The sequence below is a fragment of the Letharia lupina genome (assembly GCF_014066315.1).
Source record: "Letharia lupina isolate WasteWater1 chromosome Unknown contig_21, whole genome shotgun sequence".
Classification (NCBI taxonomy): domain Eukaryota; kingdom Fungi; phylum Ascomycota; class Lecanoromycetes; order Lecanorales; family Parmeliaceae; genus Letharia; species Letharia lupina.
The window spans coordinates 215,187-241,704 of record NW_023502990.1 but is presented as its reverse complement, the minus strand read 5'-3'; the positions used below and the strand labels follow the sequence as shown (position 1 = coordinate 241,704).

The window sequence follows — 26,518 nt, the reverse complement described above, 5'->3', positions numbered from 1 at the left end:
AATCCGTCATTCAGGAGTCTCGAATTTTCGTTTTCGTTGGCCATAGCTTGGGAGGTCTCGTGGTCATACAGGTATGCTGAGCCTGGCCAATTCAACAGCGGCTTTTCCTTGAGAATAATCTGGATCTGGTCAACTCTAGCCCCTGTCTTTGGTAGGCTCTCACTCGGTTTTCTGCGCTCCGCGGATGCGTCTATACATGCACAAGGGCGTGATCTTCCTGGGCACGCCGCGCAGGGGGACTGACGAAGGTGGATTGGCTTTCTTTGCCGCTAACGCCCTTAAAATATTCGGCAATCCAAACATGAGAATGCTTCGCAACATGAAGCGGTAATCGGATGTCCTCGAGCAAGAAAGGGGCTTTTTTGCAATAGTTGGCAACGAATTGCTCGTAGCCTGGTCCTATGAAGCGTACTCCACCGAAAAAATTCACGGTCAGCACTTGCTCCTCGACCAGTAACGAGCGTCTACATGCACTACATGCATAATTCATTCCCATTGAGGCTCTGTGTTCAATTATCTTTGATGTCATTCTCTAGATGTTGTGGCCTAGCCAGCTTCAAATGTTGTTGATCTTTTCCACATTCTTTCGCCCTCAGGGAGATTCATTGATAAACTTCTCGCGCGTTTGCTCTCCTGGTCTTAATCAACAAGTCTGCATGTTGAAAGGGTTAGACCGTCCGAATTTTCTTGTTGTCTCGAATATCAGAACCTAATTGTGTCTTCTACTCCTTTGCCTACGCAAGTTGATGTAAGCTATCCAGGTATATTACCTTTACGAGGTGACTTCAAAGAAATGCTCAGATGCATAATTCCAGCACCCCTCGATGTATGCTCATGGTACTACTAGGAGTGCAATGACACGTCTGAATTATTCAGCATTTACGTTCTTGACGACTATTTTCGAGTTTCTGGTGCCACTGCCAGCAAAGCTTGCAGACATACTTTGTAATCCTGGTTTCTGGCTATTCAGAAACGTAACGACACAGGCTTAGTCCCCAGAATCGCTGCCGATCACAGACTTTCGGGCCCCCAAGATCGTAATGTACGGACTTCACTTGGTATTTATCGATGCCTTGGGTATCAACCTGTTTCCCCGAAGCAGAGCAAGGGCTTCCTACGGCTCGTAGACGTCCTTCGCAGGGAGTGGTTGGAAAAGGCGCGGATAGCTTTGCTTTCGAATATTAACAATTGACCTTTATGGGGGCTTTCATGTCAGCGTTACCATTACATATTTGACACCTCAGTAATTAAGGTAGTCGTACAGCAGAATCTCGCGAGGATCTGGGGATCAGGGCCTTGGCAGCTATTTTTAGAGGCGATCGTCATTTAGTGCCGGCTCGACTTCCGTCAACCTCGAATTGTAACTTTCATTCCCGGTTGTTAAGGAGCTTCCTTGCCAAGTTTTCAAATCCAAAGATTCGTCAGATTTGCATTGGCAATCCAAGCCGGCAGACATAACGTTGACGACGACCCAAGCAGCAGTACCAGAAGTTAGAGTCCCATGTGCCTAAGCAGTTTTTCTTACTCCGTACTCTGAGAATATTCGCGTGTATGAAGCGCTCATGTTCCAGTCTTATCGCTGTTCGTAGGGGTATCAGCGAGTGGTAGGTATTTGAAAGGCACAAATCTTCAGGATTTAGATTGGCGACGGCCAGCCATTCGCTTTCTCGATTGCTAACCGCCTTTCTCGACGGCTGAAACTTCCCTCGAGGCTTTCAAGGCTGTGCCCAAATCCTGGTCCGGCGCGGGCTTAGCCCCTAGCCTCACCATTCAAAACACACCAAAAATGCATGGCCATCTAACGAGGCTCAACTCGTCTCGGGTGAAATCCTGCAGCTATATGGACGCTGCAGATCAAACGTGCTGATTGGAGCCATAGATCTTGGAAGTGCAGGAAAATCCTGTTGGGGAAGGAGCTGCGCTGGGGGCTGTGCCTCGTGTCTACATGCATATATCATACCCACCCTTCATTTTCAATCCTTCCTTCTGGTCACAAAGTGTCACACTACTTCTGTCCCAAAAGTTGAAGTATTCTCATTTCTCTTCCAAAACAGCATCTAGAGAAAAAAATTGCCAGCCTACCTCGCCTGCCCTAAACCTCTCCAGCCTCGCCTCTCCCTTCGTTATAGTATCTCGCCGCCATGTCTATCCTCTCTAACCCCCGGACGCTCTACTTTACCCGCATCGCCCAGTTCCTCTTCGGCGTCGGTTTCCTCATCCTCATCTGCTACTCCGGCGTTCATCGCGGCTGGTGGACCTCCATCGATGGGCCCCTCGCCGTCGGCGTCATAGCTTCCATCTTCACTTTCGCTCTCACCTTACATAATCTTATCACTCACCACATGAATAGCAATCCGTTCTCTGGAGGTTCCGCCACACGGACTATGATAAGACTGGCAGCGGAGGCCCTGGTATTCTTGCTATGGATTGCAACGGCCGTGCTGATGCTGAGACATAAGGGCGGATGCCCTGAACCAGATCAGACGACTGGATACCCTAGGCACGACACCAAGAACGAAGCTGGGCAGAAGGTCAATATCTGCGCGACCAGTGAAACGTCCTTCTACCAGTGGACTGATCAGCCGAGGACGGAGTGGAATGTGGCTGTTGCCTTTGATTTCATTGAGATGTAAGTCTTAATGTCTTCCACCGACAATGATGTATGCGAAGTCTAATTTGGTGAGTAGTGTTGCCTTCATCCTCTCCGCATTGCTGGTCTTCAAGGACGACAGGGCGAGCAAGGTCTCGGGCGGGACGAGCTATGCTTGAGCTGGACTGGTTGACTGCCACACGAATACAGAACGAATGGTCTTGACGCAGTGGACGACGGCGTTAGTGAGCATGGCATCTCGTCAAAAGGGCGGACTTTACGACATAATGCAAATTAGATGATCTTCGATACATTTATTCGGATACCCTACAGTTTGGTCGTATTATCGTTCTTGGTGTTTCATCTGCTGGACTGTCTCTCAGTGTATCATGACCTTTCATTTCCTAGAACGTCTCTTTCTTCACCTGGCCTATTGACGTTATTGCCCTTCTACCGCTGTGCCTTGGCATCCAAAATGGTACTAGTGTTCTCTTCTAGCATTGTGCGCCGACTTGGCTCCCTCCCGTCTTCCCCTAGCTGATTCACACAACCATCAGACTCGCCCCACACCTCGAAACAAAATTGTTGTTCTCTCACATCTCTTGTCACTTCGTCTGGCTTCGCTCGAATCTTTCAACGTCCGCTAGCGCTTAGCAGCCTTTGGACGGTCCGGCCTCTAACAAATCGTCTCGCAACACTGCCCCGATTGACATTGAACCTTTCCGAACCTGCACGCTCCCGATACATCCAACCAGGCATTCTGTCTCAGTGTTCCGTTTCAGTCACCATCAGATCGAGGTCGGTTCCGCACGGCCACGGACTCCACCCCTAGCGATGAAATAGCACAAAGAAGAATATGGAACGCCAACACTCCGCTCCACTCCCGCCGATGCAACATTGACGTCTATCGCGCCTGCGGATTGAGGCCCTCGCCCCGTCCTGGATGCCTCCCGTTGCGAGATCGTCTATGGCACTTTCTAGTTTCTACCAAGAGTGGGAGAATCACGTCTAGAACATCTTCGCCAGGTCCGCGGGATACAGCTAAGCCTGGCACCTCCGTCGACGAAGGCAGTTATGTACGTGGTATCGGTGTAGAGGATGTTAAGTTGTGTCTTCTTGGCTGACGAATATCATCACGGCGCTACGAGTCTCGGCGTGGGCGACGTGGTTTTAAAATTAAGGGGTTTGTCACACTGGGCCCGTTACGAGGATGCGGGGTTTGGACTGCCGGCAGGTGAAATGTTGATGTGTTGGTATCTTTCTTCTTTCCTTTCTAGGCCGTGCTTTACATCAGTTGGATGTGGTAATCTTGAGTAACCTTATAACTAGCAGGACGATCAAGGACTCGACTTCCTTTCCCACGGCGCCTGCAATTACGCTACTGCGCGCTGCCCGATCCTTACCATCGAAGCTTCCATCCCGCAATAGCATCAACCGCCGCGAAGGGATATCGTGGGGGGTCCCCAAACAAGACACACAAGCCCGGAGCGTCTCCACCCTTCCCGTCTCCTCCACCGGTAAAAAAATATCGCCATCCCTCCTCACAACAACCACCACCACCACCAGCACTCCCCCTCACCCCTGCAGCTGCGACCTCCTCCCCGCCTCCCTCTCCGCCCACGCCAGGTTCCGCATCCGCACCCGCCGCATGTACGCCATCTGGTCCCCCCGCACGGCCGGGAATCCGTCGGCGGCGTCGTCGGCGCCGAAGAAGCGGGCGACGCCGGCGCCGGTGACGACGAGGGCGCCGGCGCCGAGGATGGCGAAGAGGACGATGAGGCTGGCGCCGATTGCCATTGTGGGGTTGATGGGGGTGGTGGTGGTGGTTGTGGGGTTTCGGTGTGGGGATTAGGGAGGTGGGTTGGGGAGAGTCTGGTGGTTGAGGGGGGTTGGGTTGGTTGGAGTCGGTGGGGGTTGGAGTCGGGATTGTGGATTGCGCAGGTGGGCGGATTGAGCTGGGAGGGGGTTGGGGTCGGGTCGTGGCTTTTGGAGGTGGTAGAGGAGGGGGAGATGAGAGAGAGGGAGAGGGAGAGGGAGGGAGGGAGAGGGAGAGAGAGAGAGAAAGAGAGAGGAACAGAACGAACACGACCGATACCCGAGACTCGAACAGGGGAAAGCCCCGCGACTGTATTACTATCTGTCACACCGGTTACATCCCCTCAGTCCGCAGCACCAGGTCGTGTCCGAAAATAAAAAGCTCCCGCAAAGGAATAGCGCTCGCTTCTTTGGGAAAGGTGTACGAGCGTCGTTACGAGATCCGTCTGGGATCCACCATGCGCAGGTCGAGTACGACGACTACCGAACGGATGCACTCTCTTCACTGCATTGGAGGACGACAAAGGACAGGGGAGTGGGGATGGGAAAAGGGGGATGTCCGACGGTTTGGAAGTTAATGCTGCGTACTTTGGTCGGTGGTCTGGTCGGATTGCAGAGGCTTGAGTGGGTGGAGGGGCGGTCGCGATTGGTTGGAGATGTGTTTGCGTTGAGTTTAGGTGATGGAGTCGACGAGGGCTATTTTTGTAAACGGTAGGGATGTTTACCGAGTTACGAGATCACCAATGGGGATGTTTCGTAACTTTTTTTATTATTATTTTTTTGACAAAGGGGTTAGTTTATTCGTCTCAGAGCGCGATAAGCCTTGAAGCTCGATCACTGATTCACTTATGTTGTTGGGGGTATTTAGTTCCTAATGGCGCTGGTACAATGGTGTTGCGGTGCTTCTTATTTTCTGGCAGCGCCATTAGCCTCAGGTTTTAAAGTTCTTAACCGGGAACAGCCGTTGGTTCGAATTCCCCCGGTGCTTTCATGCCTGGAAAATGTTCGTTGGTTGGCTTACCGTCCGGGGCGGACGCCTGTTGGTCGTGGTCGTGTTGTTGGGGGTATTTAGTTCGTATTAGATTCGATTCCTAATGGCGCTGGTACAATGGTGTTGCGGTGCTTCTTATTTTCTACTTAGTCAGGACTGTTGTGGTTACGTTCTGGTGTCGTCCCTTCTTATTGTTTTAGTACGTTCATATACATTAGGTTTCGCCAAGGGGGTGGGGTTTTTTGAGGGCGACGATATCATCGTTACGACTCTTGTGATAACGCTGTTGACTTCTTGGGCCCTTGTTGCTGCTGCCTCGCGTTATAAGTGTAGTATCCTAATAGAGCATCGGGATTTCGGGGTCGAGACGGGTGGGGATAGGCCTAGAAGTTTCAGAGGGTATACACTAAACCTCGCTCTATCCCACCCTCACTTCATTGCGCAGCGTGGTAATGTAACTGGACGTTCGATAAAGCTGCCGTGCTAAGACGCAAAGAGGAAACTAACTTGGGAGAACCGATTTCAAAAGCTGATGAGTTTTTCAGAAGATATTCTAGGGGTTCCGTTGCGCTAGACCTCGTTATGTGTAGTTAGTCTGTTGACCTTTTTTCATCAGATCTTTGATCAATGCTCTGAAAAAGGTTGCTGAACTGCCTAATAGCGTTGACGTTCACTCGCGCTCAGATATAAATATAGGGGGAACAAGTAGGAAGAACGGAAAATGACTGGGGACGTCACGTGAGACAGTGCAAGCAAATAGCGCTCTGAGTCACAGAGTGCAGGGCTAAATACCTGACGTATGCGGTGTTTCGCACATGATGGATCCCTTGGTGATGCATCTTTGCGGCTTCGTAGGTACCATAGACTTCGGCTGTTTGGTTACTAATGCACTCGAGCGCTGACGCTGACGCTGATCACTTCACCACTTTGCAATCAGATACCGTCCGAGAGGCCAGGGATGCTCCCAAACTTCCACGAAGGTTTCAAAACAGCACTGCTTGACAGGTGCTGTGATGGTACCGGCGGCATCGGTTAAAGCGTTGGAGCTTGGCGAGGCTGGCGTGTTCGCTCCTGTCATCCATGCTGTAAGTTAGCGTGTCGGCGTGACAGGCACGACATTGGTACCGAGAGCGACTACGAAAGATTTGTTGTTGAGAAAGGTCTAGACGTTCATGGAACAGCAAGTACAACGTTTTCAAGGTGGTGATGAGGTAATCGATCCCGTTCCTCACACCGAATTCCATCGTCTGCTCCAAGCTGATATACGTAGTGGACGTACGTTAGAATTGCAGAAATACTCGATTTGATGGAGGAGGTTGAGGTTGACACGGCGAAGGAGATGGATCAGCGACTTCTGTGGCCATTGGCTAAGGGAGAGAAGGTGCGCCTACTGCAAGCGCCTACTGGAATCGAAGTGATTCTTTCCAACCATATATGATATATCTGCCGTCGCACCAACAAATACGTTAATCTACAATCCAGTAAGGTAGTTACGAGCGAAATAGACCTTTCAGGCTAAGCCGTAACAGGCAGGTACTTTCCAGTGTTAGCCTCAAATGAAAAACGCTGTCGCCAACCTCGACAGCTTGCAATTGCATATTGGCCACGCGTGCGATGTCATAATCTGCTCAACAATCCCAGGCTTGTTGTTATATATCATGTAGTTTCCGCAAAATCTTGGGTTCATCACAGCGGTGCAACCACAAGTACCCCAAGATATTAAAGGCAGTATCAACTTGCCCGCAATGGATAATGTACCAAATGTGGCAACGCGCACACTGTCTCGACGAGGGCACACGTATGCTACAGGAGCCAAGAAAACTCTCGAGAATGTCATCAATAATCTGTGGGACCCGGAAGACAACCCTGATGGCTTCGTCAGTCTGGGAGTCGCAGAAAATGTGAAGTCTCACCTCGAACAAAGCGCGCATTACCTTGGCTAATGTACCGAACGCAGGCACTGATGCATGAAGAACTGGCAAGCTATGTCAAAGACTCCGTCCGTTCAGTCTTGTCGACATTGGCGTGCCTCTATCGCTGACTCTTTGCTATAAAGATCCAAGACCTTCAGACGCACGCTTTCACCTATGGCGATAGCTTTTACGGCAGCAAGCGCCTACGCTCCGCCATCGCCCAATTTGTGAACCATCGTTTTCAGCCTAACCAAGCTGTCAAACAGGAACATGTCGTGGCAACTGCTGGTCTGACGAATTCTCTTGAGCAATTGGCTTACGCGCTTGGAGATCCGGGCGATGGCTTTTTGATTGGCAGACCATACTACACATCGCTGCCGAAGGACTTCGGCTCGAGGGCCGGGTGAGACGAGCAATTTCGCTCGTGATTGGCCAATGGTTGCTAAGGACTCGGTAGAATCCAATCAATTGGAGTAGCCTTCGGCGACGTAGATCCGTTCAGCATGGATGCGATTTTGAAATACGAGGAAGCTCTAATTGAAGCACGGAAGGATGGTGTTCCAACGAAGGCTTTGTTTCTTTGCTCGCCGCACAACCCACTAGGTATCTGATATTCGTGAATATCTTTCTGTTATTGGTCTAATGATCTCCAAGGTCGCTGCTATCCCAGAGAGGTCCTCGTCGGACTCATGAAATTCTGTCAACAACACAAGATCCATTTGATCAGCGATGAGATATACGCGCTTTCCGTCTGGCAAAACCCCGAGGTGCCTGACGCCGTTACCTTTGAATCTGTCCTCTCAATTGATACATCTGGGATTATAGACCCGGGTTTGGTGCACGTTTTGTGGGGAATGAGCAAGGTCCGTCTCATGGAGAATCCGTATCTGATAATCCAAGACCCTGACAATGACTCTAAAGGACTTCGGAGCCAACGGCCTTCGAATAGGCTGCATCATCAGCCAACACAATCACCCACTCCTCGAAGCTGTCAAGGCGAACTCGTACGGCCCCCTAACCTTTCCTCCCCGTCCTTCACACAGCACCAACAGCTCACCTTACACCAGTCTCTTCACATATCCCCCCTCACTCTCCGACCACATAACCTCCACCCTCCTGGAAGACACCTCTTACACAGAAACATACATCCGCACCAACCAGCTCCGCCTCGCCGAAAACTACGCGTTCGCTACCTCCTTCCTCAAACATCACAACATCCCCTACTCCGCAAAAGTCAACGCCGCGTTCTTCCTCTGGGTTGATTTGAAACCCCTCTTTTCCAACGTCGCAACGGAGGAGGAACGGAGTAAGCAGGGGAAGGAACTGTCTGGAGCTATTATGGAGAGGTTGATGGCGAAGAAGGTATTCGTCGCGAACGGAGAGGCGTTTGCGGGCGAGGAGCCGGGTTGGTTTCGCGTGGTGTTTTCGCAGCCGAAGGCGTATGTGGAGGAGGGGCTGAGGAGGTTGATGAGTGCTTTTTAGGCGTGGGGTGGGGGGGGGGGGGGGGTTAGGTAGCTGGTAGAGGACTGAGGCAGTATGGTATTAACTTTTTGTGGGCTAGGTGTATGAGACCGAGGCAGATCGCACTTATGCCAGTACGATACGACCATCGCTCACTGGGATGACTTCACCATTTGTGTCGTTAATTGTAGCTTGTCTAAGTGAATGATTCTCGATCGATTTCCACATTATCCAATCGATGATACCGAAAAAATATCTATATATACAACTACAGATTATCAAATACCCAATGTTTCCGAATGTTCGATTCGTTAATGACGCAAGGACTGGGAAGCACCCGGGGCTCTATGTTGTGACTTGTGTGAGAGAGAGAGAGAGAGAGAGAGAGAGGTCAAGCCACGAGGACCCGTTGCGTGCGCCATGATGCAGACAGATGGAAGCGAATATTGATTGGGTAGCGCCAGCCACCACGTTAGCGGTCCGCCGTGTTATCGTATGTGGGCCCCACCTACATACACAACCGTTGCATGTAAGTGACAGTTGGCAAGTCCTCACCCGACGCAAACGGGAGCCAAATCCGGCCTAGTTACGGCGGGCGACGGCTGACACTACGACAGAATTAAAATCAATTTTCTTTCTTTAATTTTTTTTTCTTCTCGCGACTTTGAAAAATTATTTGAAGAGATTTTCTAAAGAAATATTTTAGAGAAATACTTTAAGGGATTCTTTATGGGGTATTTAAGGAGGATTTAAGAGATTATTTAAGGGTATACTCGAGGAGATATTTGAGGAGGATATTTTAGAGAGTATTTAGAGGGTTACTCGAGGGGTTTCTTAAAGATTTACTCGAGAAATCACTCGGAAAAAAAAAAAAAAAGACTTCGCGGGAAGTTCCGCGGTTTTTTTTTTTTTTTTTTTTTTTTGCGAAGAACTTCATAAAACGTAACACGTCCCCGTCAAAAGTCATTAGTCACCGAGGTTTACCCGGCTACTGCTGGCTTCCCACCAAAACACTGCTGTAGATACTTCTAAATAGTCACCAAATGGAGGATAATACACCCCCCTATATATCTATATATAGTCCTCATTATCGCGAGGCTACTACGCGTAAGAAAGTTAAGTTCTTTGAAGCCATTTGGTGGGAAGCCAGCGGTAGCCGGGTAAACCTCGGTGACTAATGACTTTTGACGGGGACGTGTAAGTACCCGGAAGAGTACCCGGAAGAGTACCCGAGAGAGTACCCCGGAGAGTACCTCGAAGAGTACCCGGAAGAATACCCGGAGAGTACCCCGGAGAGTACCTCGAAGAGTATCTCGAAGAGTACCCCGGAGAGTAGCCCCTAAAGAGTGCCTCAAAAAGTACCTCTCGAAGAGTTGAGAATATTCTAAAAAGAATATTTTGAAGAGAGTTACTAGAAATCGCGAAGAAAAAAACGAAAAGAGATTTTTTTTTTTGGTTTTGTCGTAGTGTCAGCCGTCGTCCGCCGTACTAGTCGTCTTCTTTCTCGTATCGCTTGAACCAGGCGATATCGAGGGTTTGAAACAAATTGAGAATAACAACTTGTTAACATATACCAATACGGCAAAGGAAAGTTCCATAACCTATATTCTTTCCAGAACGTCTGGATCGTACGTCGTTATTCCAATCGAATTCAAACCTGATTAAAAGCATGACCACTTACCATACAATAATCAATTTTACCACAGCTTTCCTCACCGTGATCCCTATCACGACAATCTAATCCGCAACACCAAGAAGCACAACCACCTATCCCACCATGAATCGTCGTGTCGACCGTCCAAGTCTACTCAATCAATCAATCAATCCCGCAGCAAAAAATCAGCAAACGCCTCCCGCAGCACCGCGTCCATCTCCCCCGCCGCCCCGACCATCCCACGCACACCCACCTCCGACCCCGTCCGCCGCAGCCCCAACACAAATCGCGGTCGCTCATCCACGAACCCACCTCCACAACACCTTATCATCTGCCCACAGCGCCGCTGTCTTCGCTCTCTCTCTCTCCAATGCCTGCCCCCTTACTTACTCACTCTGTGATATACAGGTTCCCACAAACTCGTCCACGTGCGTCGACGGTGCGCTTCGAGTCGGATGGCGGGCGGTTGACGGCGTAGATAGATGGCCGCGGAGGCGTCGAGGAAGGGCTGAGAGTGCGTGATGCGGCCCTCGTGGGCGGTGAGGGCGGCGGGGTGATTGGGAACGGCGGGGTCGATGCCGATGTTAGCTGCTGTATGTTTTTCGGAGGGGGGGGGGTTTTCTTTTGTGGGGTTTGGTGGTGCTGGTTTGCTTTGCATTGGTGATATCGTCGTTGGATTTGTCGAATACGTACGTTCTTGGGTTGACGATAGGCATTTGATCGTCATCTGCTTACCTTTTTTGTTCCCTGGTAGCGTCTTCTTGGGGTGAAGGAGCGGGGCGGGCGGTGGATGACGAGGAGATCAGGAGCACTGGAGAATTCACTTGCTAAGTTGATGTACATAGCAAGTGCAAGATTAGAGACAAGTATTAAGAGGAAGACGCCGACGCTATGCACTCATCTCACTCCATTACGCAAGTGACGGCCCCGCGCCTCCTCTCATGTGACTCCAATACACACGCTCATCAATCAAGAACGCTTCAAACCCTTCCAGAAACCCTTCTTTTGCGGCCTCTGTCCGTAATTCTCTTCTTCGATATTATGCTTGCCGACTATGCTCAAGAAAACTTGGTCCAAGGTCGTTTGGCTGACGGAGTAATACTCAAATCCTAGCTCTTCCTTATGCACTTCCAGCATGGTGAACAACGCACCAATCCCACTACGACTGGTATCCCTGTCATTAGCGGATTGGATGATGTCCGTGCTGGTGCCTGCTGACTTTGGCTCCTCTGCGGCTGATCGACTGGCGGGTACCGAGAAGCGCAGTTGACCATGGAAGGTCTTGTCCTCGACCACTGCGCCTTCCAGATTGGCGGTGATCCATTGCTTGACCATAATCATGTCGTCGTCGCTGGTATGTGGTGCGGTCTTCATAATCAAATGAACGTGGTAACGATCGCCATGTTTCCGCCTCAACCCCTCACTCGTGCCCAAAGCCAACATCTTCTTCCCCATGATCCCAGCCCTGTCCGCCAGGGCATCCGCCTCTTCCATAGAATGTGTTGTTAAGACCAAGCTCCTGCCTGGGACAACTGAAGCCAGGGTCTTCCACATGACACGTTTGGCGCAAACATCCATGCCAGAAGAGGGCTCATCGAGCAAGAGCACTGAAGGGTTACCCATAAGGGCAATACCGAGACAGAGTTTGCGCTTGTTGCCGCCGGAGAGGGCAAACGCCATGCGGTGTTGGAAGGGTCCTAGGCCTACTGCGCGAATGACTTCGCGCACATTGTGTTCCACATCGTCAACGCCGCGGACACGGGCATAAAAGCGTAAATGTTCGAGCACAGTCATTTGATCGCAGGCATCGACTTGCGGGCACACACCCAGATGGTGCCTCGCATCTGCTCGTCGCTTGCTAATTGGGATATCTTCAACGTAGATTTCGCCGCTGGTATGTGATGGGAGTATATCGCCTCGGATGAGGGAGATCGTTGTGGATTTTCCGGCGCCGTTGGGGCCGAGGAGGGCAAAGACTTCGCCGCGCTTGACGCCAAATGTAATGTCTTGCACTGCTACGTTGCTACCATAGGCTTTGGTGATGTGTTGGACTCGAAGACCATCGTCTGGCGCAGCACTGACACGTTTGATCTCCGCCACAATTTCGTCATCGAGAGAGTCTGCCTCTTCGGCATCGTCTGTCTTATACTGCTTGCGGCGGATTCTTGCCCAAATAGAGCCACTATCCCACCACAATAGCACTCCGAAGAGGAAGAATGATTGGCCAATGAGGTACAAAATTGGACCTCCATACAGTGTGATTTTTCCTGGATAAGAGGCAATTTGGTTGCCTTCACAGAGGACTGAGAAGACGTTGAGAGCGACGAACAGCGCCCGAATTAGGTTCCCAGCAGGAGTGATGAGTCCAATGGTAAAGTGAGTGACCAGCAGATAGCTGTCGACCTTGTTCGTCGGAGAATAGGTGAGGACGCTGAGGTACGCAATAAAGTACAGCAAGAACATGACAGCTTGTCCACCAGCGGCGAAGGCGAACGCAGCGAGCTGGGACCTCGAAAATAAAGAGATGACGTACGAAAGCAGTGTAGATGCAATACCATACAAGAACAAAACCACAAAAAGGTATTCGGCATGATACCAGGCGTCGCTGACACCTCGGAAGATTATGATTGTGAGAACGCTGGTGGCAATGACGATCATGAAATCAAAGGTTAGATACGCGGACCACAGACATACACTCCGTACGCCGTTACTGTAGTGGAGCTGCCGAACATTCCTCAAGCGCTCAAGCGTGGGGTAGAGAGCAAAGAATGCCGGATATGCAGACATTGCGAGACCGAAATATACGATCAACTGGAGCGTCTTGCCCGCAGAGGGTACCCATGGAGTGTCGAAAGCTTGATATTGACTACTGATGGAGATGTTGAGAAGCAGGTTATCCATCAAATTCTGCGTGATGGTCGCTAGAGAGATATCTCCGTTACCCACATATGCGAAGGTAGGCGGTGATGTATCATCACCAAGAAAGAAGCCACCAGGGGTGACATTCCCATAAAACCGGCCGATGTAGTTGTTAAAGTCCTCAAGGGTACCATTGATTGGGTGGATCGAGGACATTAGATCTGACAACCCACTGCCGCCCGAGCCGCTAGAGTTCCCACCTGGAAGTGTTGCCTCGAGTTGAGCAAGAGCCTGAGGGGATATCTTACTCGCTGGACCAACGACTATATCATAATTTAGTTGCGTAAGGAGCGACTCGAGATTGGAAGGCGAGACTGATTGAGTTGGGGAGCAGCCGGGGGCTGTGAAGTTTTTCAGGAACAACGTGACCAGCCCTGCAGCGATGACCGGAATCAAGAATGCCGCTGCGTATGGGATGTAGTTACGTTGGAAAACAGTCCAACGCTTGCGGAACAAGGTCAAGGCCTGACCCATCAATCCAATCCGTCTGCCAGTCTGAAGCTTCAGGCCACTATCGCTGTCTTCTAGAGTTGAATCCTTGTCCTCCGCTACAATGACTTCTGTACTGGACTTGCCCTTGGCTTCAGGACTGCTGCTGTGGGGGAATATTGGTTGAGTTGCAGACATAGCTTCCATATCCTCCGCCACGTTGAAGAATATGTCCTCGATAGTAGGTGAACTTATCTCGTAATTTTTGATGCCATGTGTCTCCAACAGTCGGACAAAATCCGCAGCCTGAGCTGAATTCGGCAGAGTGTACATCGTCTGATCAACCATTTCTTTAGTGGAAACACCGTCCAAATGGGGAGAATCACGGTCATCTCCCGGCGTTTTGAAGACGTGGATGCGAAAGCCGCCTCCAAGTTGGTGCTTCAGCTCCACGGCCGAGCCTTGCGCCTTGAGGCTACCACGGGAAAGAATAGCAATCTGGTCTGACAGAAGATCGGCTTCATCCAAGAAATGAGTTGTGAATATAATTGTGCGTTTTCCGCGCTCATTGAGCAATATGTTCCATAGCTTCTGGCGGGCCAAAGCATCGACTCCGCTGGAACATTCATCAACGCAACAGACACGTGATCCTCCGGTGAACATCATACTCAGTTGAAGCTTGCGTTTCTGTCCTCCTGATAAAGTACCGGACTGAGCGCCAACCTTTCTGTCAAGATCGCAAGCTGCAATAAGATCATCGATCTCGGCCTTGGTCGATGGATTGTCAGTGGACTTCAGTCTGTTGAATATCCGCACGTGCTCATAAACAGTCAAGTTATCCCAAAGAACGTTGCGTTGAGGACAAATACCCAGGCCTCCAAAACCATCTACGGCAACAGTCCCTGATGTGACTGTGCTCAGACCAGCTATCGCCTCAAGAGTCGTCGACTTTCCACTGCCATTAGCACCGAGCAGGACCATAATTTGGCCTTGCGGTATGGTGAGGTTCAATGTGTCGACTGCCACGACCGTTTCCTTGCGTTTCCCGAATTTTGTGGCAATATTGCGCGCCCACCATGATGGCCTGTAGCACTTCGTGAAAGCTGAAAGCTGGACAGCAGCTTTGGATACTTCGGTTCCGGATGAGAGTTGGCGCCCCTTCGATGCGGTTCCGTAGAGGGCTCTCTCTACAATGGCTCCAAGGATAGGGAAGACTAGGATCTGAATTACGGAAAAGACAAAGAATGCTATTCCAGGTAACGTGGACGGATTCTGTGGAGCGGCCTTGACCAGGTTCGTGCCTTCATCTTGCCGTTCCCATCTGGCCATCAAGACCGTGAAGAAAGTATAATTCATAGGTGGAAACAGGAGACTGAGGACTGCGACTGCGCCAGTACTAGATTTTGCTATGACCTGCGCCAACACGGCGAGAAGCAGCGATACGATTGTTGTGACTATTCCGCTCAGCTGTGCTTTGTGGAAGAAAGCTGCCCCAAAGATGGAGAATGACGACAGAGAAAGACCAGTCAAGATATTGAAAAAGACGAGGGTTGCGGCACTGGTTTTGGTGAAGACGCCGTACTTTAATATGAGGCCGATGGCAATCCAGCCTGGAAAGAACATAATGTCGAATGCGACGTGATTCGCAAGCAACCGGACCGCTTGAGGTTCCCACCGTCTTTTGTTTGGCATTGACGCTTCGATAATCTGGGTCATTCCAAGCTCTCTTTCCGATGCCATCAGTCCAACCAATTGGTATATCACCCCCACAATGCCGATGAAGAAAGCGACGGCCAGGATGTCAATGATACCCCCCATGTACCGCACACGGATCTGGTCGCTTCTCTCCTTTTGTGTTTGCGTCGTGTATGGGTATTCATAGACCCGGCTCGGAAGAGCTGACTGATCGATAGTAGTATTCTGGCCTGCAATTGCAAAGTCGATCGCATGCTGTAGAGGTAACGCGAACACTTCCTGGTCATTGTTCGCATTTGTGGTATCGATCTTGTCTCCAAGCCCTCCATCAGCCCGGAGACTGTAGTTCCAGATACCGCCAGGACCTTCTGTTGGCGAACCGTAGAATATGGCCGCGCCATAGCATGAAGAGACACCACGAATCGAGCTCCGGCATACTGTGAGTAGGTCCTCCTGTTGCGACAAGGTCTTGACCGTCACCCCATCAGCCTTGACCTGGTCCGCCACCTGGTTGATGACCGTATTGATATCACCTCCTGTAAAACCATTGTTGACGAGAGCTATGGTGTTTCTTCCCCCTCCTATTGCAGTACCCAAAGCATCTGCCAGAGACCTCACTGGCGTCGCGTTGCCGATTCCGTAGTGGGAAGGGGGGATGAAGAGGTTTCTCGCATATGCTAGGAACCAGCTGAAGATGACCTGAGGGAGTTCTCCCGTCAGCGATTACTATTTTAGGGTGGGAATTGGAGCCATGTCGAGAGCACAGGGGACCCCGACGATTCTTCGGGACTCCCAAAGACGTCTGAAGAAGGCATTCTAGGGGTGGGGGGAAAGTCGTACCGGTAGGAGAAAGCATCGAACAGGTGTGGAGAAGGCGTGTCGAAAGAGAACGATAAGGATATTCTTATATATTAGGGTCCATGTCTGACGAATAAAGAGCATGGTTTGAGCTGGTGTGTGGCTTTCAGTCCTTCTTGACTACCGTCTTCTATTGAATTTCAGAATTTGAAGTCTGGTTCGCGCAGAGACATGGCTCGAATTGTATGAATGAAAGAGCGATGAAGGACGATGTAGGTATACATGTACCCTGATGCAGGCGATCTTTACGGGGAAGGATTCTATGGCTCCCGCTGATTCCTGCAAGATTAACTCGTGCTGTTGTACTCGTGGATTCCAGAAATGAGTTACTTGATAGAGCGAGGACACCAATAGATCAAGCGACATGCCGCTGAGTGGAAATATCTATTGGTGTCCTCGCTCTATCAAGTAACTCACTTCTGGAATCCACGAGTATTGTCAGTGACGCATCAGCTCAGCGTATTCGTTCCCGGCCTCGGCTCGGACCAGTCTGACATTGAAGGCTTGGCAGTACGAAGACACTTCTTAGAAGCCTTCGGACAACGACCAGAAGATGACGATGCTGTATGTGAAGGTGGCTAAGAATTGCTTCAGCGCTTCGGCGTTGCACAGAATCCTACTTCATCGTCACAGCTACCTTTTGGAACAGTAGTAGGTATAAAGTACCATGGAAACGGGCCTTGGTGCTCGCGTAGCCGGCAGCACCAAGTCTTCCGGGGACAAAAAATCGCAAGGAACCCTGGATGCTGACCATTATAGTGCCATTAGTGTACAATTCAATTGGTGGGAATATCCGCACTTCTGTTCTACCCTGTGTTCGCGGTGATGCTACTTATATTACTAGTATTAGGTTCGATGATATATAAGACTACCTAGAGCGAAAAAGGTACCGTAGGATTAGAAGCAATGAAAATGCCGGGCTACTGATTGGTTCTCATTAATTCCGACATCCATGTTCCGATGTGCTTAGCTGCATGTCGCAATATTATGACACGATGGGCCGATCCTGTTACCAGGCACAATTATCCTGGGGTTTAATCCACTTTCCAGCACCCTGTGTGACAAACACGGCCACTGGGGTAGCCAGCATCAGGACAGACAACACTGTCAGGACAACGCTTCGCACAGATCTAGGCCCCTCAAGTTTCGAATCCTGGACAAGGTCCTAATCCATTTACAATCAACCTCAGTCAGTATACCACGAGGACAGAGACTACCGCAGAAGCAATACACGGAGCAGAAATACTTTCTTGGACTTACCCCGTCCTGCGCCAAGTTGTAATCCCTGATCACTTTAAGTTTTCTTCTCATCAACTGCATCAACGGACAGCTTCAAGTCTTCGGACCAACCAATATGGATCAAGCTGGTCGTGGAGCCAGCGCCATCGATGGGGGTAATTTCAAACTTGCCGTTACCTGCTACACGGAAGCCATCGCTCAGAATCCCCAAGCCGTCAGTTATTATATCCAACGTTCTAAAGCCTACACTCGTCTCTCACCTCCTGATCATCAAGCCGCCTTCCACGACGCGGAGCTTGCTGTGTCTCTTGCTACGAAGAGAGCCAAGAGGGAACTCATCGCTGATAGTCAGCTACGAAGGGCTGTCACATTGTTCAACTTGGAGCGCTACGGCGATGCAAAGCAATGCCTTTGGTGGGTCAAGAAGCTGAATGAGAAAGAAAAGACCTTGGCAATCTGGGAAATGAAGGCGGAGACCAAATTGAAAGGGCTGGAGGATGGAGACGAGCGCGGGAAGGTGACTGTTGAAGAGACACCGAATGTCGAGGTTCCAAAGGCTGTCGTTGGGAAGAAGTCAGCCAAAGAAGCTGAGAAGACAGCTGAAGCCTCAGCCTCAACCTCAACGACCACCAACGGGACTAAGGAGGCTGCGAAGGAGTCTACTGCAGCTGTGCAATCTGAGGGCGTGCAGACACCTCCAAGCAAGATTCGTCATGAGTGGTTCCAGACAAATGATACTGTGGTTGTCAGTCTCTTCTGCAAAGGCATTCCTAAGGATAAAACTACAGTCGAGATCAAGCAAGACTCTCTGGACGTTTCGTTCCCACTGCCCACTGGCTCAGACTTCAATCTGTCCTTGGATCCACTCTTCGCCGCTATTGATGCGTCCGCATCTTCCTACAAAATCATGTCAGCAAAAGCCGAATTCACGCTCAAAAAATCTACACCAGGCCAACAATGGGCAAACATCGAGGGAGCGCATCCTGCCAGCACTGAAGAAACTTCCGCTGATGGTGATGATACTGTCAAGCGTGCCGTTCTGTCAGACAAATCTTCCAACGCTGGTCCGGTATATCCAACCTCGTCCAAGTCCGGCCCCAAGAACTGGGACAAGGTAGTCAACGACTTGTCGAAGAAGCCTAAAAAGGATGTCAAGGAGGGTGAAGAGGGTGCTTCAGAGGATGCTGGGATCGAAGATGAGGAAGGCGATCCTACGACCAATTTCTTTAAGATGCTTTATAAGGGTGCGGATCCTGATACTCAAAAAGCAATGATGAAGAGCTACCAGGAGAGCAACGGCACCGCGCTGAGCACCAACTGGGCTGATGTCAGCAAAGGAAGGGTCGAAACCTCTCCTCCTGATGGCATGGAGGCCAAGAAATGGGATCAGTGATTGGGTAGCTCATCAATTGCATTGCTGGCGTGCTTTACTATTGCGTGCATAGCGGGGCGGATATCTGCGAAATTCTAGCGAACTGATCAGACGATGGATGAAACTATCTTGCTCATAGCGAGGCTATGCGTTATGGCGGAGGAATGTCCCTTAGTCTGTGCCCTAGATACAACCTGAGGCATCAATCACGGCATTAGGCCAACGCCGGCGAAAAAATGATCTAAGACAGCCATGCAATAATACTTTCATTTGTAGACTTCCCCATTCTGATTGACACCTGCCCCGCAACAATGTGATATGTGACCCTGTAGCCGCCCACGGTTTCAGGCGGGCCGGCCCCTCCAGCTCAAAATGACGGCGGCGGTTTTAAGCTGTCAATGCGCTTACTCCTCTGATCAGTGCGCAAGCATAAAGCCAAGCAGTGCAGCACTCTCGATGGAGAGAGTTGCATGCTGCTATTGCCTTAGCTGCTGGATCAATTGAGGCTGGTCATGCTCTTATCTGGCTATCGCGCATCATCATGCTGCATTGAAGATTGACGACACTGCCGCGACGTCTCTTCAGCCCAATCCGATGAACAGCCTCGCGCTCCCTTCTTACTCCCGAACACGCCCCAAAGATTCATTTACCCGTACGGCCTTGCGGTCGCCGTCTCTACTTCTCCATCTAGAGTTAGTTCCAATATTCTCGACGTCTTTCCGGCCCCACAGTGTCCCTCACAGCCTCCCCAAACTCAGCCCGGCCGCTTTGCTTGACAATCTTGTACACATCGAAACGCGGAAGATCAAAGAAGACTGAATGAAGAGGGACCCGTGATCTATACCGATCTATGAGGACCCTGATCACCAAACCCTATACCGGTCTCAGCGCCTATGTTATTCAATGCTGTCCCTGCCTAGAACACCTTCGAAGGCGAATAAGAAGGCGGATGATGAGATCGAAGAAATCAAGACATCGTTATCTGCAAGATGGGGAATACAGTTGCCGCCAAGAGACTCGACCTGGAGTCCTTCCAGGAGGGACCCCGATCGAGTGGAGGACAAGATCGTAGCTTTCATACAATTCCTGTATTTCAAGAAAGGAGCGCTGGACTACGCACTTAACCAATTTGAAGAGACTGCTGTTCAGATCGTTTCAAGATGGCAGTTCAAGCCACATGGAGAGCCCAACGTACTTCCATCCCTCGAAGCATCCAAGAGCGCGTTGAAACAAGACTTCTTGAAGAAGCGTCCCGCACTGTCGGATAAAGCAATCACAGAATTAACGGAAAAGCTCAAGCACTCCCTGAGTTTGATCGTTGGTCGAGTCAAAGGTGGGGAGGAATTCCCGAAATCCGTCAAAGCTGAAGGTGAGCACTCGCATTTCTGCTTGCTTCCAGCTACAATTGGCTGAGACTGTTTCAGATGACCCAATCCCTACCAATGAAACCTCGCCCTCCAAGCCCAAGATTTTTAAACGCCAGTCGAGCCTCGCGCTATGGCTGCGATCTAAGAGCGAACCGGGACCAGCAAAGGGCGGAGACCCATCAGCTCACCACCCCTCATCTTCTGACGACTACCCAGACCAGGAAATGGCAGAACTCTTGGTCAATATCGACGCGATGAACAATTCATCGGCGATCCCAACCCCAGCTGCATATCCACGGAAGGCTGGCGAAGCTGCAAAACTCGAACAGAGCTCCTCTTCAGAAGATACATTCGAGACTCCACCAACCACCCCACCACTGCGCAAAAGGTCGAGTCTTGGTCCTTCTACGGACAGAAAAAGATCCCACCCTGATTCTATGCAAGCGCCACCCTCACGACACGTCTCTCGAAAAACATCGAGTGAGAAATCGGCCCAAGAGGTTAGTGGCTCGATTTTATTAAGAGAACTGAGTCAGACAGCAAGAACTGACTTTAAACTACTACAGTCTATCTATCAGCAGTATTCAAAAAAAGCTGACCCTACCCTACCGCCGGATAAAAATTCCACGGCGATGATAACCAAGTCGCAGTATGCCTATCCAAGACAACCAGCGCAAAGCAGGAATCCCGAGTCGGAGCCGGCTAAGTTCTTCGGCTCCTTCGATAATACAACGTCCGTTTCGTCCTCCATGACAAGCGCATCATCGACTTGGACGTCACCAAATACCTCTTTCTCCGTCAGATCTCTGGCAACTTCATTTGATGCTTCCGTTGATGGTACCGACACGGCCGTACGTGGGTCTTGGGACAATCCCTCACGCCCACCTCTGTTGAGTCACTCACTATCGGGATCAGAGAGCGATGTTGCGAAATGGTACGAGAATGAGGCGAGCAAGGTCTCGACGGACAAACCAAGAGCGCCATCTGATCCTATGGATCTTGACTATGAATTTGTTGTAACAGACAAAAACGCGTCTAAAGCCGAATCTCTGTATCTGCCGCGCCAGATTGAGGCCAAGACCAGCGAGACAGTTGTTGGCGCGCTTTTAGCAGGACGTCTGCAAGAAAACCCTCCATTTGGTAGCTCCTCCCCACTCCTAATGTTTTGCTCATCTCTGCTGATACTATTGAAAACTAGTTCAAGTTCCAGAACATTATCCATTAGTGCCATTCCGACAGCTCTATGAGATCATTAGAGTCGCAAGTACTTGCAAATTAGACATAAACAATTTTTTGATCTCTTTTAAATCCACATTCGAATCCTACGACAGGCTCTGGTCCTCCCTCAGTTCTATAGCCAAGGCACACGGGGCTCAGATACCAGAAAGATCAAATCTCGCCGCCTGGGACCGAGCGGGCTCGAAATTTGAAGGGGTAGCGTTGACCGGAAAGCTCAAACTATTGGATCAGCAGAAGGGACCTTGTTTTGAATTCCATTTGAATCCTCTGAGGTTGGAGCCTTCTTACCGACTGTCTCGTCATTTTGGCAGTGATCGGTTTTGTGTCCTAGGTATGCCAGGGCTTGGTCCTGAGGGTCTACCGTCGTACCTAAAACAGTACCATACTTCTGCTCGTGAGGCAATCACCAATTGGCTTGTGGGCACGCACCACGAGTTCCTCGGACGCACGTGGCGCGCTTTCTATACAAAACCTGATGCCTCCAAGAAGAAAGGGATGCGAAACAGTATGCAAGACAGCCGGTACCGAATTTTTTTTTTCGCTGAAAATGGTGTCGGATTCAGAGACGGAGAAAGGCTCGGCGAGGCCGACCCACGCCTTCCGGATCGACCTCGAAAGACAGTCAAAGATATGATAGAATGGTTCATGCCATTCAAAGCCAACCTCAATCAGCCATCACTCAAATTTTTTGCTCGTCTGGCGCTAGGTCCGACTTGAGATGTCTTAAGGTTAGACTGGTGCTGACGATGTATCTAGGCGTCAGTAGTACGGTCGCAACTGTTGAATTTTCACCCACTGAAATATTCAGAGCAGACGATGCACGGGCAGATACCCCGGGGCAGTGGCGCCTCAGCTACAAACGATCGGACGAGAAGAAGAGGCAGAAGACTCCTTCAAAGTCTATTGCACCTGTCATGAATGATGTAAGACTCCTTAAGCTCTAAAAGTAATGGCATCTGACAATCCCAGGGCTGTGCCCGGATTTCTAGAAGAGCTGCAAGGGGAGTGGCGGATTGCCTTGGTTTAGATAACGTCCCTTGTGTTTTCCAAGGTAGGATAGGAGGCGCGAAAGGAATGTGGATGATTGATGCTCAGGATGAGACTCCATCCAAACGGGGTCGAAATTATTGGATCGAAATCACGGACTCCCAGCTAAAATTCGAGGGACATGCCCTAGACGACCTCCACCCTGAGCCTGCACGGGTAACATTCGAGGTCCATGCTTGGGCGAAGAGACTTTCATCGGGCTCCTTGAATTTCCAACTTCTTCCGATCCTCGTGGATCGAGGCGTACCACCCGATGTGTTCTCGAAACTGCTTGACCAAGATCTCACGGCTCGTGTCGGTGAACTTGAGGTAGCCATGGATTCTGGATTGGCTCTTCGCAAATGGAACCAAGAGATTTATCCCATCACAGAGGAGAGGGCAAGATATGGCGGGATCGAGATGCAAGGAGGTTTGCCTTCATCAAAAGCAGAGACAATCAATTGGTTCACTGAGGTACATGTGTCTCTCGCATCTCAGTATATCCGGCTAACAAATTCCCGCAGCATGGTTTTCAACCCAAAACTTGTCGTTATTTGAAAGACCAGCTGTATCAAGCCATCAAAACCTATTGTCTTCGATTGGAAAGTAAGATGAACATTGGACTTGGACAATCCACATATGCATACATGATCGCAGATCCGTTAGCCATTCTTGAGGAAGATGAGATCCATCTTGGATTCTCCAGTGTCTTTCACGATCCCGAGTCAGGCTTTGATCAATCAATGCTACACAACATGGATGTTCTCGTTGCTCGCTTACCCGCTCACCTCCCCTCGGATGTTCAGAAGGTAACAACTATCATCATTGTCATATACTTCTTCGGGAGACTTTGGACCACAAGAAAGATCGTCTGACAAAAGGCAGGTTCGCGCTGTCTTCAAGCCAGAGTTGATGATGTACAGAGATGTTATTGTCTTCCCTTCTAAAGGCTCGGTCTCTTTGGCGAGTAAATTATCAGGGTAAGTCTCTTAACGTTAAGATTCGAATCGGACAGCTGACGGAATTTATTAGCGGTGACTATGACGGCGACCAGGCATGGGTGTGCTGGGATCCGGATATCGTGCAGCCCTTCAGAAATGCCGATGTCCCTCCTTTCCCAAAGCTTGACTCTTACGGCATCGAAAAGGATAGCTCCAAAGTCGCAGATCTTCTGGCCCATCCCGACTACACGACCACGTTCTTACGCCATGCTTTCAAGTTCAATCTTCAAGCCAACATGCTCGGCAAATGTACTTTGTATCACGAATCTTATTGCTATCGTAAGAAAGCCATTGACAGCCCGGAGGCAGTCTCCATAGCTGTACTGTTGGGAAACCTAGTAGACAGCGCAAAAGGCGGGTTTCAATTTGACGAAGCGAAATGGGCCACCTATCTCAGGAAAAACAACCTGCCTCGTACACTTTCAAAACCAGCGTACAAGGACAGACAGAAGGGGAAGCCGAAAGACCACCTAATTGATCACTTGGTCTTCGTGGTAGCCAAACGGGCGAGGGAGAAGGCATTGAATGAATTCGACAAACATTTCAATGACGTTAGCCCACAAGACGATGACCTCTTCCGTATACGAAACGAAGAAATGGAAGAGGCCAAAGGCAACAAATTCCTGGCACAAGTCTTACAGAATCTCAAGCACGATTTAGAAGCTATACATACCTTCTGGAAAATAAACGCCAGGCCGGAAGACGCCGACGACGAGTTTCGTCCTCCCAGGAAGTCCGAAGCCCTGAGCTTTCGAACCATTGTCGAGAGATGCCGCGCCGACTTCGTCAATCTCAAACCCACTCTAGACGAATGTCCCCCGACTGAGACATCGGATAGGATAAGCAGCTGGCAGCGAGACCACGCGCGGGGCCGTTCATCGCATTGGGATCTCCTGAAAGCCTCCGTTGCTTTCTACCATTATTATCAGACGAGCTTCATCTGGCACACGGCTGGGATTGAATTGGGTGAGATCAAAGCAACGGCGAGAGGAAGGGGGACGTATAGGGCGGTTGCTGGAGAGGTGTTTGAGGCTTTCAAACTGGATAAGCGGGTCGTTGATGGGGCGAGGAGGAGGGAGATGTTTGAGAAGGAGGGAGGACCGAGGGTTGAGGAAGACGGAGATGATGAAGAGTTTGGCGTGTGGGATTGGGGGGTTGATGACTGCTGAAATGGCAACGCGGCTTCCTCGGCGTTGATGGAGGATGGAACCGAGCACTAACAACGGCACCCGCGGTCCTTGGGAGTCTTTGGAACGATAGATACCCGGGAATGTCATATTCGCGATGGCTACGCCGGAGGTTTCCTCGTCGCTCTGTGATAGGATATGACGAGATGTGGTCACGCAGTTTCTTTTCTCGGAGTTGATCGATGGGTCTATGCATCCATCTTTTCGGTCATGCGTGTACAATGCCAGTCGAAATGTTTATAATCTATATGCATCAGAAACGAAAGCTTCAAGGCATGAGAGATGATATAATTCCGCTCCGAAATTGCTAGATCTTCGTTTTTCCGATCCCCCACATTTCCGCACCAGGATTGTTCATGTTCTTCCCAACCTCCCCGGGCGGGGGTTGCTTCCCTTGCGGCCTCGACCCACGACCCACGATGAGCGAGCTAGCTTTATCCAACGTCTCCTCCGCCTCCCGCTCGATCCTCTCGACCAGCTCCTGGCAAGATGGAATATCATGAATCAGCCCGATGACCTGCCCCGCCGTCCAAACCCCATAGTCCACATCCCCATTCACGAACACCTCCCTCCCCCTCTTCCCACTCACAAACGGCGCCACGTCCTCAAACTTCCCACTCACACTCTCCCGCTCAGCCTTCACCGCCTCCTTGGCGACCTTGTTCGCAAACAACCGACTCGTGTTCCGCCACCGGCGCAGCACGAGCTCCGTATCCGTCTCCTGCGCCTCCACAATGGCCACCTTGACATTGTGATGGATGGGCGCTTCGATCGTGCACATGAACCGCGTCCCCATATTGATGCCCTCCGCGCCCAGCGCCAGCGCGGCCGCGAGCCCCTGCCCGTCCGCGAAGCCGCCGCTGGCGATGAACGGGACCGTCAGGCTCTGCCGCGCCCGGGACAGCAGGATGAAGTTGGTGACGTCGCTCTCGCCGACGTGGCCGGCGCACTCGAAGCCGTCGATGGAGAGGAAGTCGACGCCGAGGGCGACGGCGCTCCGGGCGTGCCGGACCGTGGTGCACTTGTGCAGGACGGTGCAGCCGGCGGCCTTGAGCTGCCGGATCACGGGGCCGGGGGAGTTGCCGGCCGTTTCGACGATGCGGATCCCCTCGTCGATGATGGCTTGGGCGTAGCCGTGGTAGTCGGGGGGGACGAGGGCGGGGAGGAGGGTCAGGTTCACGCCGAAGGGGTGGGGGGTCATGGTTTTGCAGCGCTGGATCTCTTTGCGGAGGTCGGCGGGGGAGGGTTGCGTTAGGGCTGTGAGCTGGGGCGTTAGAGGAGCTGTTAGCAAATGTTTTCAAGGGGGGCATTTGTGGTAAGTGTGAGCGAGTAGAGAGGAGAGAGAGCGGGAAGGGGGCGTACAATTCCTAAGCCGCCAGCATTCGACACCGCGGAGGCCAATTCAGCGTAGCCGACCCATTGCATGCCTCCTTGCACGACCGGGACTGCCAACCGTGAGTAAATTTCGGACGGAGCACTGCATTGAGAACTGCATACTCTTGATCCCGAGCTGGCGTGTGAGGGCTGTAGCGAAGGGCATCTTGAATTGGCGTGCGAGGCCGAACTGCAGTAAGTGGCTTGAGGAGGAACGGGGCTTCAAAGAAGAGAAGGGGATGGGGAGAGGGAGGTGGGAGAGGGTGGTCTGGAAGGTGTAGGAAGGGAAGGACAAAGGAAGGGAAGGACAAAGGAAGGGAAGGACAAAGGAAGGGAAGGGGGATGTAATATGAGCTGAAGAATTCGTAGTGGCTGTTACTGGGCGCGA

General features: G+C 50.9%; 7 protein-coding genes across 7 annotated transcripts; 4 read left to right on the top strand and 3 right to left on the bottom strand.

Annotated features, from left to right (window-relative positions):
• Positions 1 to 2,141: 2,141 nt before the first annotated feature.
• Positions 2,142 to 2,769, top strand: HO133_005328 (uncharacterized protein; the record flags this gene model as incomplete). Its single annotated transcript, XM_037296238.1, has 2 exons — positions 2,142 to 2,629; positions 2,688 to 2,769. 2 exons carry the CDS (start codon positions 2,142 to 2,144, stop codon positions 2,767 to 2,769), a joined length of 570 nt encoding a protein of 189 aa, XP_037148220.1.
• Positions 2,770 to 4,165: 1,396 nt separating this feature from the next.
• HO133_005327 (uncharacterized protein) lies at positions 4,166 to 4,387 on the bottom strand (the record flags this gene model as incomplete). Its single annotated transcript, XM_037296237.1, has 1 exon — positions 4,166 to 4,387. One exon carries the CDS (start codon positions 4,385 to 4,387, stop codon positions 4,166 to 4,168), a length of 222 nt encoding a protein of 73 aa, XP_037148219.1.
• Positions 4,388 to 7,141: 2,754 nt separating this feature from the next.
• On the top strand, positions 7,142 to 8,791 carry HO133_005326 (uncharacterized protein; the record flags this gene model as incomplete). The annotated part of the gene is made up of 7 exons (XM_037296236.1): positions 7,142 to 7,297; positions 7,354 to 7,395; positions 7,453 to 7,712; positions 7,767 to 7,912; positions 7,964 to 8,172; positions 8,231 to 8,313; positions 8,377 to 8,791. The coding sequence occupies 7 exons, from the start codon at positions 7,142 to 7,144 to the stop codon at positions 8,789 to 8,791; spliced, it is 1,311 nt and encodes a 436-aa protein (XP_037148218.1).
• A 2,602-nt stretch (positions 8,792 to 11,393) lies between these two features.
• HO133_005325 (uncharacterized protein) lies at positions 11,394 to 16,409 on the bottom strand (the record flags this gene model as incomplete). Its single annotated transcript, XM_037296235.1, has 2 exons — positions 11,394 to 16,166; positions 16,308 to 16,409. 2 exons carry the CDS (start codon positions 16,407 to 16,409, stop codon positions 11,394 to 11,396), a joined length of 4,875 nt encoding a protein of 1,624 aa, XP_037148217.1.
• A 1,270-nt stretch (positions 16,410 to 17,679) lies between these two features.
• HO133_005324 (uncharacterized protein) lies at positions 17,680 to 18,957 on the top strand (the record flags this gene model as incomplete). Its single annotated transcript, XM_037296234.1, has 1 exon — positions 17,680 to 18,957. The coding sequence occupies one exon, from the start codon at positions 17,680 to 17,682 to the stop codon at positions 18,955 to 18,957; it is 1,278 nt and encodes a 425-aa protein (XP_037148216.1).
• Positions 18,958 to 19,839: 882 nt separating this feature from the next.
• HO133_005323 (uncharacterized protein) lies at positions 19,840 to 24,738 on the top strand (the record flags this gene model as incomplete). The annotated part of the gene is made up of 9 exons (XM_037296233.1): positions 19,840 to 20,305; positions 20,361 to 20,803; positions 20,870 to 21,443; positions 21,502 to 22,248; positions 22,299 to 22,465; positions 22,512 to 23,042; positions 23,093 to 23,377; positions 23,454 to 23,548; positions 23,601 to 24,738. 9 exons carry the CDS (start codon positions 19,840 to 19,842, stop codon positions 24,736 to 24,738), a joined length of 4,446 nt encoding a protein of 1,481 aa, XP_037148215.1.
• A 325-nt stretch (positions 24,739 to 25,063) lies between these two features.
• On the bottom strand, positions 25,064 to 26,296 carry HO133_005322 (uncharacterized protein; the record flags this gene model as incomplete). The annotated part of the gene is made up of 3 exons (XM_037296232.1): positions 25,064 to 26,020; positions 26,119 to 26,201; positions 26,254 to 26,296. 3 exons carry the CDS (start codon positions 26,294 to 26,296, stop codon positions 25,064 to 25,066), a joined length of 1,083 nt encoding a protein of 360 aa, XP_037148214.1.
• Between the last annotated feature and the right edge of the window lie 222 nt (positions 26,297 to 26,518).